At 42.9% G+C, this 14,213-nt stretch overlaps 2 protein-coding genes across 2 annotated transcripts; both read right to left on the reverse strand.

The window, feature by feature from the left end:
* Positions 1–1,656: 1,656 nt before the first annotated feature.
* PHYBLDRAFT_78911 (hypothetical protein) lies at positions 1,657–8,271 on the reverse strand (the record flags this gene model as incomplete). The annotated part of the gene is made up of 3 exons (XM_018443399.1): positions 1,657–4,645; positions 4,727–7,410; positions 7,488–8,271. 3 exons carry the CDS (start codon positions 8,269–8,271, stop codon positions 1,886–1,888), a joined length of 6,228 nt encoding a protein of 2,075 aa, XP_018293105.1. The 3' UTR covers positions 1,657–1,885.
* Positions 8,272–11,865: 3,594 nt separating this feature from the next.
* Positions 11,866–13,682, reverse strand: PHYBLDRAFT_111270 (heat shock factor-type transcription factor; the record flags this gene model as incomplete). The annotated part of the gene is made up of 3 exons (XM_018428205.1): positions 11,866–12,608; positions 13,037–13,101; positions 13,393–13,682. The coding sequence occupies 3 exons, from the start codon at positions 13,680–13,682 to the stop codon at positions 11,866–11,868; spliced, it is 1,098 nt and encodes a 365-aa protein (XP_018293106.1).
* Positions 13,683–14,213: the final 531 nt, after the last annotated feature.

The following is a 14,213-nucleotide window of genomic DNA, read 5'->3' on the forward strand; positions in this document are numbered from 1 at the left end:
GAGTGCGATAAATAATGCGCCATTAGCTGCACAATTATGCCTAAATTTACCCGTGCGTTTTGAACTGGTTTATGGACCATCAAACAAAAGACTGTTGTTTTACAATATCCTTACTGTACACAGGTATAATTATATCTGCACAAGACCATTGTGTATTGGCTTCATAATTTTCATAAACAAAAGCACAAAGTATGTATTTGGAAGCACGCAGATTAATATGGTTTGATTCCAATGAACAAATTTTCTAATGTAGAATTATCAAACGTCTCTCATAGTTCACGCTAAAACAAGATAGGGATACTTTTAATACTTGACGTCAGGTTTATTTCCATTTTACAATCCTCTCTAACATTAGAATCTATATATTGTGCTTCTTTATACTTTATTTTTCTTTTTGTCCTTTGTAGAGTCCAAAGACTTTGTGCCTTGTCTTGCCAAATCCAAAGATGAGATCACCCACGTTTTCTTTTAAAGGCAATCTTGGTATCTTAGAAAATACTGATAGAAAAGAGAGAAAGGTAAACTATGCCACACACGACGATAGTCTGAATATTTTAGATATCTTGGTTTTTCTTTGATAAACAAACGATGAAATTTGAGATCCTCTGTGTGTAGAATTGGCTCCTATTAAAGTCTAATATTTATATACATTTGCTTTACAAGACATCCAGGTATCTTTATTAGCATTTGGGTATTTAATTATTTTGCTCAACTGGACCGGGACCCTTTACCCCCAAGGAAAAAAAATCAAAAAAAGGCGTGATGATAATCGATTAAGTTTCCTTTATTTTGCATCTAATCATAGATAGGTTGGGCTATTTTATCTCTTGCTATCTATCTATCCCTTTCTGTTTTTATTTTAATTCTAAATCTGCTACTGTTCCCATGAATTATTTACATGGGAGATGTTCCCCTGCTCTGTTACAGTTGTCCAAAATAAATAAATATAAAGTCGTACGGTATTAGCCATGATTGTGAATGATATAGTAAAAATCAATGAAAACCCTCTTTGTCCTGATATTAAGTATATAAGTTTGTTTTTATCAAATTACCCACGCACCTTCTTATTTCATACTCGAGGTAATAAAGTTGGGCACGAGAAAGGAGGAGGAAAAATAAGATTATGGTTCCAAAAATGATTTCGTTTATATTCTTTGGTGCTTTTTTAGGATGATAAGAGCCATATTGAATAAGATACTTGCTATCTTTGGCATTATAGAAAGAATGAAAGAAAAGTGATAGTCTGTCCGGTAGCTAACCGTATCTTTATATTCATTATCTCACGCTTATCTAAAGAAAAAAAAACTATTCCTCATATGGCACATTAATCTAAAGAAGTGCTTATGCTCATGAGCAATGATACTTTGGTTAAATCTCAAGTATAAAGGCAACAATGGTAGAATTATCCGTATACAAACATTGTATTTTTCAATTCCTCTGCATTAATATATACATATATAAATACATTAAGAAGAACTACAGCATAATATAACTGATTATTTGATATACACTTCACTACCACAACATATACTTCTTTACAGACAAGTAGACAGACAAACACATGCAAATATAAAGGTAACATATTCTTTTTATATATATTTAAAGAAATAGATATTAAGAAATAAATAAATAAATAAATAAACGAATATGGATAGTAATAAAATGACACGCTCGACATTGCATTTTTCTTTTAATAATAAAATGAGGTTGAGGAAGTGTTATATACAAGATAAACTGAACAATAAAATAATAACAAAAAAAAAAGCAGTAAAGAAACTAATAATGATAATAGTAGTAATAGTAGTAATAGTAATAGTAGTAGTAGTAATTTATTTTATGTATGTGTGTGTGTGTATGTGTGTATGTATATATATTCTTTTTCTTTTTATGCCTCGACGGTAATGGTAGCAGCAACAGTGTTCTTGAGTGCGCGCTGGTTAATACCACCTGCAACGGGGAGATAGGTGCTTCCCATCAAGTGCTGATCAACCTCACGAGCGCAAAGACGACCTTCATTAATACCGTGCACAATCAAAGACTGACCGCGGCGACAATCACCAGCAGCAAAGACACCATCAACATTGGGGACACTGAACTTGCCCTTGGGGGTCTCGATGTTCGAACGTCCATCCTGCTTCAGGGAAAGCTGCTTGCAGACGGCTTCCTCAGGACCCAAGAAACCCATGGACAACAAGACAAGATCTGCCTCGAAGAACTGCTCAGAGCCCTCGATTTCCTTCATTGCCCAGCGACCAGCAGAGTCCTTGGTCCACTCAACACGAACGGTGTTGATACCCTTGATAGCTCCCTCGCCATCGGACACGAACTCCTTGGAAAGAACACAGTACTCACGGGGATCGTTACCAAAGTGGGCCTTGACCTCAGAGTGACCATAGTCGACCTTGAAGACACGGGGGTACTGGGGCCATGGGTTGTCGCTACCACGGGTGTTGGGAGGCTGGGGAAGAAGCTCAAAGTTGACAACGGACTTGCAGCCATGACGGACCGAAGTACCGATACAATCGTTACCAGTGTCACCACCACCAATCACAACGACGTGCTTGTCCTTGGCAGACAAGTACTGGCCATCCTTGAGCTGAGAATCCAAAAGACTCTTGGTGTTGGCCTGGAGGAACTCCATTGCAAAGTGGACACCATCGAGCTCACGGCCGGGGATCTTGAGGTCGCGAGGCCAGGTGGCACCGGTGGCTACAATGAGAGCATCGTTCTCGGCACGGATGGCATTGGCATCAACATCGACACCGATGTTTGCATTGGGGACAAAGGTAATACCCTCGGCAGCCAAAAGATCCACACGGCGCTGGACGATCTTCTTGTCGAGCTTCATGTTGGGAATACCATACATCAACAGACCACCCATACGGTCGTTACGGTCGTAGACAGTGACGCTGTGGCCAGCCTTGTTGAGCTGATCGGCGGCAGCAAGACCAGCAGGGCCGGAACCAATGATGGCAACAGTCTTACCAGTGCGCTGGAGAGGGGGAGTAGGGACCATCCATCCCTCATCGAAACCGCGGTCAATGATGGCGCACTCAATGCTCTTGATGGCAACAGGGGGTTCGTTGATACCCAAGACACAGGCACCTTCGCAAGGAGCAGGGCACACACGACCGGTGAACTCGGGGAAGTTGTTGGTCATCAGAAGACGGTCAAGGGCATCCTTCCAGTTGTCCTTGTAAACGAGCTCGTTCCACTTGGGAATGATGTTACCAATGGGGCAACCGGTATCAGACTGACAGAATGGAACACCACAGTCCATGCAGCGGGCGGCCTGCTCGTGGAGCTGAGGGCGGGTCAGACGGTTGTTGATCTCGTCCCAGTCCGAAGTACGCTTGGAGGCATTGCGGTAAGAGTCGGTTCTGCGCTTGTACTTCATGAAACCCTTGATCTTGTCAAGCTTGGCACGACGGGCAAGGATGGCTTCCTCGTCAAGGACACTGTCCTCAAGATCATCCAACACTGGCTCGACCTTCTTATGCTCATGCTCACACACCTTCTCTTCTTCAACTGGAACATTGGCCTGGGCAGCAGCAGCGCGGGCCTTCATCAAGAGCTCACCATACTCAACTGGCATAACCATAACAAACTTGGGCAAGTACTCGGTGAAATTCTGCAGGATGCGGCCAGCCAAGGGAGAGCCGGTATAGTGGAAGTGATCCTCGATCAGGTCACGCAATTCGGCAACACGCTCATCATCATTGACAGTCTCAAGGTTGACCATCTCCATGTTGACCTTGGGCTTGAATGTCTCGTCGGTATCGAGAACATAGGCAATACCACCAGACATACCGGCAGCAAAGTTGCGACCAGTCTTGCCAAGGATGACAGCACGACCACCGGTCATGTACTCGCAACCGTGATCTCCAACACCCTCACACACAGCAATAGCACCAGAGTTACGGACACAGAAACGCTCGGCAGCAATACCACGGAAGAAGGCCTTACCACTAGTAGCACCGTACAAGCAGACGTTTCCGACAATGATGTTCTCCTCGGACTTGAAGGTAGAGCACTTGGGAGGGAAGATGGCAAGCTTACCACCAGACAGACCCTTGCCGACATAATCGTTGGCATCACCCTCGAGTTCGATGGACACACCAGGGGCCAAGAAGGCACCGAGAGACTGACCTGCAGAACCGGTCAACTTGATCTGGATAGTATCGGCAGGGAGGCCGTTCTCGCCATGGCGCTTGGAAACATGGTAAGAGAGAGTAGTACCGAGAGCACGATCGGTGTTCACGACCTGGGCATCAATCACAACATTTTCCTTGTTCGAGAGTGCGGGCTCGGACTCTTCAATAAAGTAGTTATCGAGACGGACGTGGAGGTTGTGCTTCTGCTTGCTGACACAGTGGCTGGCAACGCCAGGGCGGAGAGAGCTTGCAGGGGTCAGGATTGGAGAAAGATCAAGGTTGGCAGTCTTGTAGGTACGGAGAGAGTCATTGACCTTGAGGAACTCGGCGCGACCAACCATCTCATTGATGGAACGGAAACCAAGCTTGGCCATGTAGCTACGGAGCTCTTCAGCCAAGTAGAAGAAGAAGTTAACAACGTGCTCAGGAGAACCCTCGAACTTTTTGCGGAGCTCGGGATCCTGGGTAGCAATACCAACAGGGCAAGTGTTCTACAGATAGCAAAAGATGAAAAAAGAAAGAAAAGATTAGTAAATTAATTTAATAATTTTTTAAGATATTTTTTAACTCACCAAATGGCACTTGCGCATCATGGTACAACCAAGAGCAATAAGAGGAGTAGTAGCGAAACCCCACTCTTCAGCACCAAGTAAACAAGCAACAGCAATATCACGACCAGTCTTGATCTGACCATCGGTCTGGACAATAACACGACCACGGAGATCGTTGAGAACCAAGGTCTGGTGAGTCTCAGCAAGGCCGAGTTCCCAAGGAAGACCAGCATATTTGATACCAGTCCAGCGAGAAGCACCAGTTCCACCATCGTGACCGGAGATAAGGATATGATCGGCCTTGGCCTTTGCAACACCCGAAGCAACAATACCCACACCAACCTCGGACACAAGCTTTACAGACACACGCGAGCGGGGGTTAGCACACTTGAGATCGTAAATGAGCTGCTTGAGATCCTCGATAGAGTAAATGTCGTGATGGGGAGGGGGGGAAATGAGACCGATACCAGGAGTGGTCTTGCGGGTAGAAGCGATCTCCTCAGAAACCTTGCCACCAGCCAACTCACCACCCTCACCGGGCTTGGCACCCTGGGCCATCTTGATCTGCAACTCCTCGGCATCAGAAAGGTAGAATGAAGTGACACCGAAACGACCAGATGCAACCTGCTTGATGGCCGAGCGCATGCTGTCGCCGTTCTCGAGGGGGATCGAACGAGCGGGCTTCTCACCACCCTCACCAGTGTTGGACTTTCCGCCGAGCTTGTTCATGGCAATAGCGAGCGAAGAGTGAGCCTCCATAGAAATAGAGCCGTAGGACATGGCACCAGTGACAAAGCGCTTGACAATCGAATCCCAGGACTCGACTTGCTCAATGGGAATAGGCTTGGCCTTCTCGTAGTCAAACTCGAGCATGCCACGCAGAGTACACTTCTTGATGGCTTCATAGGCGTTGCGGGTATAAGCATCATATGACGACTGGTTCTTCTCACGGACGGCATCCTGGAGGTTTGCAATACCAGAGGGATCGGCAATGTGTGCCTCTCCACCGTCACGCCAGTGGTACTCGCCAGATTCGGGAAGAGCGACGGGCTGGACAATGTTGCGTGAAGGGTAACCGCTCTCATGCAAAGTCAGGGCATCGAGGGCAAAGATATCAAATGTGACACCCTTGATACGCGAGGCTGTACCGGTGAAGCAGCGGGAGATCACAGTGTCATCTACACCGAGGGCCTCGAAGATCTGAGCACCCTTGTAAGAAGCAAGAGTAGAAATGCCCATCTTGGACATGACTTTCATGATACCATTGTCAATACCCTTCTTGAAGTTGTAGATCAGCTTCTGGGCAGTCAGTCCCTCGTGAACAGCACCCTCGCGGCAGAGCTTCATCATGGCCTCCATGGAAAGGTAAGGACAGATGGCATCAACACCGTAACCCAACAGAACACAGAAGTGGTGGACTTCTCTGGCTTCGGCAGTCTCGACCATGAGGGCGATCTTGGAACGCTGCTTGTGGCGGACGAGATGGTGGTGGACACCACCGGCGGCAATGAGAGAAGAGATGGCAACACGGTCGCTAGAGACGGCACGGTCAGAGAGAATGACGACCTTGTAGTTATCTTCGATGGCCTGGGTAACCTCGGTACAGACACGCTCAATGGCATCAACGTAACCCTGGATACCGGTCTCCTTGGCAAAAGTGATGTCAATGGTAGCAACCTTCCAGGAGGGATAGAAGTTCTCCATGGACTTGATGGCAGAAAGTTCTTCCATTGAGAGCACAGGTGAAGGGAGAGCCAGACGGTTGCACTGGGCCTCGTCGATCTCAAGAATATTGCCTTCAGGACCAACGTAGCACTCGAGAGACATGACGATCTCCTCACGGATAGGATCGATGGGAGGGTTGGTGACCTGGGCAAAGAGCTCGCGGAAGTACTCGTAGATCTGACGGGGCTGCTCAGACAGACAGGCAAGAGCGGTGTCGTTACCCATGGAGCCCAGGGCTTCCTTTCCAGTGCTGGCCATGGGGATCATGAGAAGGTTGAGCTGTTCGAGAGTGTATCCGAAAGCCTTGAGACGGGGGTCAGTCTGGACAGAGTAGTCGTCCAACTGGACCTCGAACGCGGATTCCTCGCGTGCCTTGTCGACGATGCTGGTCAGGGTGATCTGCTGGGACTTGACCCACTCGTTGAAGCTAAACTTGGCGGCAGTCTTTTGCTTGAGTTCCTTGTCATCGACAATCACACCCTCGACGGTATCGACGAGCAACATGCGGCCAGGCTGCAGACGGCCCTTTTGGACGATGGTTTCAGGATCAACGTAGACGGTTCCGACTTCTGAGGCACAGATCATGATGTCATCGGTGGTCAAGTAGTAGCGACAGGGACGGAGACCGTTGCGATCCAAGGAGGCACCACAGTAGCGGCCATCAGAGAAAGTGAAGAGAGCAGGGCCATCCCAGGGTTCCATGAGCGAGGCAGCCCATCTATAGAAGCCCTTCATGTCCGGGCTCATTGCGTCGTTGTTCTGCCATGCTTCGGGAATCATCATCATGACAGCTTCGGGCAGAGAAACGACACCGTTGATGACCAGCAGTTCGAGGACGTTATCGAAAGCAGCCGAGTCAGAGCCGCCTTCTTCAATGATAGGGTAAAGTAGCTCGAGTTCGGAACCGAACTTGTCAGAGGCCATGACACCTTCACGGGAACGCATCCAGTTCTTATTACCACGAAGAGTGTTGATTTCACCTATTGGTTAGTTGTAATAATGAGTGTTAATAAAGAAAAAAAAATTAAAAAAAAATAATAATAATAATAATAATTACCATTGTGAGCACACCAACGCATGGGTTGAGCACGATCCCATGAGGGAAAGGTGTTTGTGGAGAAACGAGAATGGACAAGAGCAAAGTGGGTTGTGTACTGGACGTTGTTAAGATCGTGGAAGTATTGGTAGACCTGCTTTGGGGTGAGCTGACCCTTGTAGACGATGTTTTTGTTTGAGAGAGAGCAGACATAGAACCACTTTTTCATTGTGAGGGTGTGGGTTGCATGCTTGCGAAGGACATAGAGCTGGCGTTCGAAGCGCTGTTCGTCAAAGTCTGACTGGTCTGCGAGTACGACAAAGGGCTGTACGATCGCGGGCTCCTTGGACTTGGCGGCAGGGCCGATGATGGTTGAGTCGCGGGGGACTGAACGCCAGCCGAGGACGTTGAGGTTGAGTGACGAAGCCAGCGTCTCAAAGACCATCTTGGACTCCTGGACAGAGTCCTCGTCGCCTTTCATGAACAGGTTTCCGACGGCGTATTGGCCTTCTTGGGGTAAAGAGATTCCGAGTTCTCTCTGGGTTTCGTTGACGAAGAATTGATGGGGTATTCCGGTCATGACACCAGCACCGTCACCGTCACGGATGTCGGCACCACTGGCACCTCTATGGGTCATGTTGCAGAGAATGCTGCTAGCATCACTGAGGATCTTGTGCGATCTGACACCTTTGACGTGGACCATGAAGCCAACGCCACAGGCATCTTTTTCGAGCTCGGGGTTGTACAGACCCTGGGCAGCCGGGATGGCGCCCGCCCACGAATTGTTATTAGTAATGGTTGACATTATATACAGTGTAAGGAAGTTGTGCGTGTAGTTTTTATGTATAGATTGATTGCAGGTAGACTAGCAATAGCGCAAGAGATATTAAAAGAGAAAAATGAAAAAAAAGTATAAAGTAACAAGAAAGAAAGAAAGAGAAAAAAAAATATATGGAGGAGTAGGGGAGTGGTCAACGTATGGGGGGCGGCAAGAATTTTTAGGAAGAATGAAGCTTGGGAGTTTATATAGACAATTAAATAATAAAAAAAAAAAATATATATATATATATAAAAAATTGTATATATATATTTTTTATTTTATTTTATTTGTGTATGTGTATGTGTATGTAAAGAAGGGCATTTTGCTTATCTTGGGAACACCAGGAACCAATGAAGTCTAGATGGTTGTACAGTGACTCTCTCATGCCGTCTGATCTAATGGTCACATGCTATTCAATTACAAAGAGCTTTAAAATAAAATACAAAATATATAAATGAAGCGCTTTATTTTATTTTGCTATTTTTTTTTTCTTTAATGCTTTTGTGTTATTAAATGAAATTGAGTTTTTTTATATATATATATACACAGTTAATAAGGTTATTCTATTGAATTACTCATTATATTATACTAGAAACTGTATTTAATATAATATAATATAATACAATTTATTATATTAGACTATTGATCATAGATTTGTATGTATATAAAAAAGCAAAAAATAAAAGGCTTTTGGGGGGTTTGGCTTAAATAGACAGCTAAAGGAATTGCATTGTTCATGGTCGATCTTGGTCAAAATGGATAGTTCGATGGAGTTTGATAAGAATGAGTGGAGTGGAGTGGAGTAGAGGAGAAAGAAAGCGATAAGATGCTGGTCGGGATATCAATGTGATGGCCGAGATGAATGGAGCCAATCAAAAACGTGCCAGCCATCTCTCAACCATAGGATTTCCTGTTTATAGCTTATCTGGATGTCTCGGATAACTACGGAGAAATAAACCAAAAAAAAAAAAAAAAAATCATAACACTGATGAAAATTTTATTTTATTTATTTAAAAAGAAAAGAAACTTTATGCTCTATTATGTGCTATATGTCCAATATCTACAATTTACTATGAATGTGATGTGTATGTGATGTGTATGTGATGTGTGTGTATTGAGTATTGAGTATTGAGTATTGAGTATTGAGTATTGAGTATTGATTAAATTACTTTTTGGCTGTATATACATATTTCCATCCCGTCGCCTACCGATACTTAGTTATCTATTATCTAATTGATATTTTTTTTTATCGGAATCATAATTAGCAATAATATTCAACAGTTTAATCAATGATTGATTAGATGAACATGAAACAGATATTCGTTATATATTTATTTTATATTTATATTTATATATATAATATAATAATATATATAATATACAATGTACAATGTACAATAAAAATACATATATTTTTGATACTCTCTTTATTCATTTATTTATTAATTTTATTGATTTTACTGAATTGAATTGAATTGAATTGAATTGAACTGGACTGGCTCATTCTTCATCTTCATCAACATGAAGAGTTTGATGGCCACATATAGATTCACATCCTGCCAAGGTAACAGGAATTTCTGGAAAGCCAGAAGCATAAAAAGGCGAATAGTGAGTCGGTTCTTCCACTGATTGGTGCTGTTGATGTTGCTGGGCTTGCTGAGCTTGCTGAGGTTGATGTTGATGAAGTGACGGAAGTGGTACTCGTCCAAGACCACCGGTTGTCTGGCAGTCAAGAGGATCAACCAACTTGTCCCCCGAAAGGTCTGTTGCTGCTGCTGCAGATCCCATGGATTTAAGCAATTGATGAAATAGAGACGAAATTGGGGGTTCTGGCTGACCAAAATGAATCCCTTTTGTAAAAAAAAATTAAAAAAATAAATAAAAAAAAAAAACATTCGAGTATACAAATATCTATGTATTTTATACACAAAATCTAATCTTCATTCAGCTGTTGTACCTTGACCCTGACCTTGACCTTGACCTTGACCTTGACCTTGAGTATCTAATTTTGCTTGTACATGAACCTGTTGTGTTTGTGTTTGTGCTTGTGCTTGTGCTTGTGCTTGTGCCTGCGTTTAAGATTGAGATTTGAGATTTGAGATTTGAGAGTACAATTATTTCCAACTTTCCTTTTTTACTCTATTTTTCTTTTTGGCTATATAATCCTTTATGTTATGTACCTGGGACTGAGCTTGAACATGAACATGAGCATTGTTCGTATGGGCTTGAATGGTCGTATGTCCGTGCCCATGTCCCTGAATATGATGGGCCTGAGCATAGATGTGAGTTTGAGCAGGAGCAGAAGCTGGAGCAGAAGCTGGAGCAGAAGCTGGAGCAGAAGCCTGGCTATGAGCCTGAGCCTGAGACTGTGCTTGAGCTTGAGTTTGAGTTTGAGGATGGGCATAAAGGTGGGAATTGGGGTGGGGATTTGGGTAGGAGTGGCCATGGATATGTGCTTGTATTTGTATTTGTGGTTGTACCTGAACATGTACCTGAGACTGAGCCTGAGCCTGGGTCTGGGCGCGCGGATTGATTGGAATATGTTGTTGGGGTGGTGTTGAGTGTTGCTGTTGCTGTTGCTGATGATGAGGATGATGGTTATGATGCTGATGTGGTAAGTGTGGTAAGTGTTGTGATGGGAGTGGAGGTGTGGGCGTTGGCGGGGGTGGGGGGGTGGGTGTTGATGCTAATGTTGATAGTGGCTGTGTGTGAGCATGCTGTGCTTTCCCACCTGACTGGGAACCCATTGGAGATATCTGGTCATATGCATTCTTGACATACGACCCGCCTGCCAATTCATACAAGTCAATTCGGTCCCTGCGACTGGCTGACGTGATCATATCACTGTAATCATCTGCAAACTGATCCATGTCCATCTGGGTACCCAAGTCTTGAAAATGGCTAGCGTCAATGCCAATATCGGCCGCCAGCGCCTCAATATTAAACTGGAGGTCATCAATGTCCTGCGAAATGGCCTGGGCGGATCGGGTGGCTGTATTGAGAGTCTGTGAAAATACCCCGAGGTCCGCTGGGATTGCCTGTAACTGCTGCTGTTGTTGTTGGTGCTGTTGTTGTTGGTGCTGTTGGTGGTGGTGGTGGAGTGGTTCAAGGTGGTTACTATTGTTGTTATTCTGATTGCTGTGATTATTGGTGTTGTTATAGACCGGAGATTCTGTTAATGGCGTTTGTGGTGAAAGCGATGGATTGAGTTTTGAGTACAGACGGTTCACCATGCTCTGAAGATCGACCGGGCGGCCAGTAGCTGCATACTTACCCGATTGTGCTTGTACACCAAGAGTGCTCTCGAGGACCATTCCAGCAAGTGAGGCGGCTTCTTGAATTAGCCCCTTGGCTTGTTGCTGCTGTGTATTGTGGGCTCCTATTAATTTAATTGATTTATATTTATATTTTTTATGTATATACACATACACACACACGCACATATATATACGTGTGTGTATGTGTATGTGTATGTGTGTGTGTGTGTGTGTGTGCGCGCAATATGCTGTTAATCATTGCTACTACTTTTATATATATATATATATATATATATATATATATATATATATAATCTTTCTTTTAAAGCCAATGTACTAATCTTGTTATGGAAAGAGAGTTGAAAATTATAATATATGTATATATGTATATATATATATATATCTTGTTTTGTTTAGGCATACCTGAATACCCTTCAACCACTCTCTCACTGCTAATAATTGATCCATTTACCATGGGACTTTGGATATTTTGAACCAATGGTTTGTTTTGGGGAATTCTAATGTACTCGTTGTGTTTTCCCAACATAAATTGAGCATGCTTACTCATATCAATCGGTGCCTGCTCGCTGTTGAATGCTGTGGTTAAGAACTGGAGGATCTTCTGAATGACATCCTGGTGGCGCTGGTGTTTTTCACGTGCCGAGAGAGTTTCTTGCCAGAGGATTTCGTTGTCCCTGTGGAGGTCGTGCAACTCGGAACTGATTGTGGTCTGGTGCTTCCGAATCGCAGTAATATCTTTGACAAGACTGGCCAGGTTGACCTGTTCTGCCTCTACTGTGTCACGGTCGCGGTTGGTACGGTCACGGTCACGGTCGCGGTTGCGCTTCCGTGTCACACGCACCAGGAGGTTTGGCCTGCCACGTTGAAAGTGAGGATTGCTAAACTCCCACAGTTCTCGGTCGTTGTCTGCTAGGAGAATGCCTTGTTGTGGGTGAGGTACCTTGTGGAAGTCGTACATGTTCAACTGGCGCACAAACGATGCAAAGGTATTGTGCTTGTAGAAACGCGGCAGGACTGATTTTGCGAATTCTTCATGTTGCTCGACTAGAGGATGTACACACATATACATATTACATATATGTGTGTATTTGTATTTGTATGATATTATATATATATATTATATATATATATATATATATATAATGTATAATGTATATACAAAGTCTATACATTACAAATAATTGAAAGAGAAAGGTATGATACTACTAATTGCTAATACTATCCATTTAAATTATTGAATATGATCTAATTTGAATTGAAAACATTTCTTCTTCTTCTTCTTCTTCTTCTTCTTCTTTTGTTTTTTTGATATTTCATTTTTCATTTTCTTTTCACAATATATCTTTTGCGTATGTATAATATTTCAAAAGAGAGTATAGGTTCAAGAGGTAAATAAAAGAAAGAAAAGAGAGAGAAAGAATTGAAGGAAAGAAAGAAGAAAGAGAAATTTGATAAAATAATAGATTTTTCACCTGTAAACGAGGCACCGTCAACAGACCACCGGATAAGATCGTTTGTTGTCTCGTCTTCTACCATACTATAGAACAAGGAAAAGAGGTATTTCGATTCATTATTTTCGGTTATTAGACATACACTCATATATAATATACAGTCTGATCCAATTCAATGTGATTCAATACACTACGCACATATCACACACACACATCACACACATCACACACTACGCACATACATATATACATATATACATGTATGTATATACATATATACATGTATGTATATAGCTTTCTTTTTCTTCTTCTTCTAGTCCATCAAAAACAACAACAAAAAACAACAACAAAAGAAAATATCGGTGGTTCAAACGTACTTGTATAGCTTGTTCAAAAAGGCTGGGACTGAACGTTGTACTGCAATACGAGGACTACGTGAGGTAGATTGATTGGTCGATCTAGATGATCTATCGTCGTAATCATTCGAATGTCCAGGATTGTGTTTCTTTTGGGCTGGTTCATCAGATGTGGATGAGAAGGTGTGTGATGTAGATGGGCTGCATTGGCTGGAGGTTGGTGACTGAGATGGGGATGAAATTGGTCGTTTCTTTCCTGCCGAAGAAGTTGTTGATTTAGCCTTGCTTGACCTCTTGGTTGAATGTGCCATCGTTAATCAGCCTTTCTTTTTTTTTTTTGTTCAGTTTCGTCTTTATTTTTTTTTAGCCTTTTTTTTATATATATTTTATCTTTTTGTTTGTGTGTGTGTGTGTGTGTAATGTGTAATGTGTGGTGTGTGTGTATGCGTCTTCCCCTTCTTTTTCTTTAAAAAAAATAAATATTTTTTTTGTGTATATATACAATATGTAAATATATACACACAATATATAATATACAATGTATGTGTTGCGAGTGTAGTGTGTTGTGTAGTGTGTGATGTTGTATGTGTATGTATGTAGAGTGTGCAAAGTGAGTGAGAGAGAGAGAGAAAGATTATGAGTGTGTGTGTGTGTGTAGTGTGTGTGTGTGTGTGTGTAGTGTGTGTGTGTGTGTGTGTAATATACAGATAATTTTATATATATAAAATAAATAAATAAATGAGAGAGAAAAAAAAATAGAGAAAATGACCCTCTTCCTGGTATTGAACTTGTCTGGACTTGCTTTTTTTTCTTATGTACATATATGTACATGTATATACAAC

Source organism: Phycomyces blakesleeanus (genome assembly GCF_001638985.1).
Source record: "Phycomyces blakesleeanus NRRL 1555(-) unplaced genomic scaffold PHYBLscaffold_8, whole genome shotgun sequence".
In the NCBI taxonomy this organism is placed as follows: domain Eukaryota; kingdom Fungi; phylum Mucoromycota; class Mucoromycetes; order Mucorales; family Phycomycetaceae; genus Phycomyces; species Phycomyces blakesleeanus.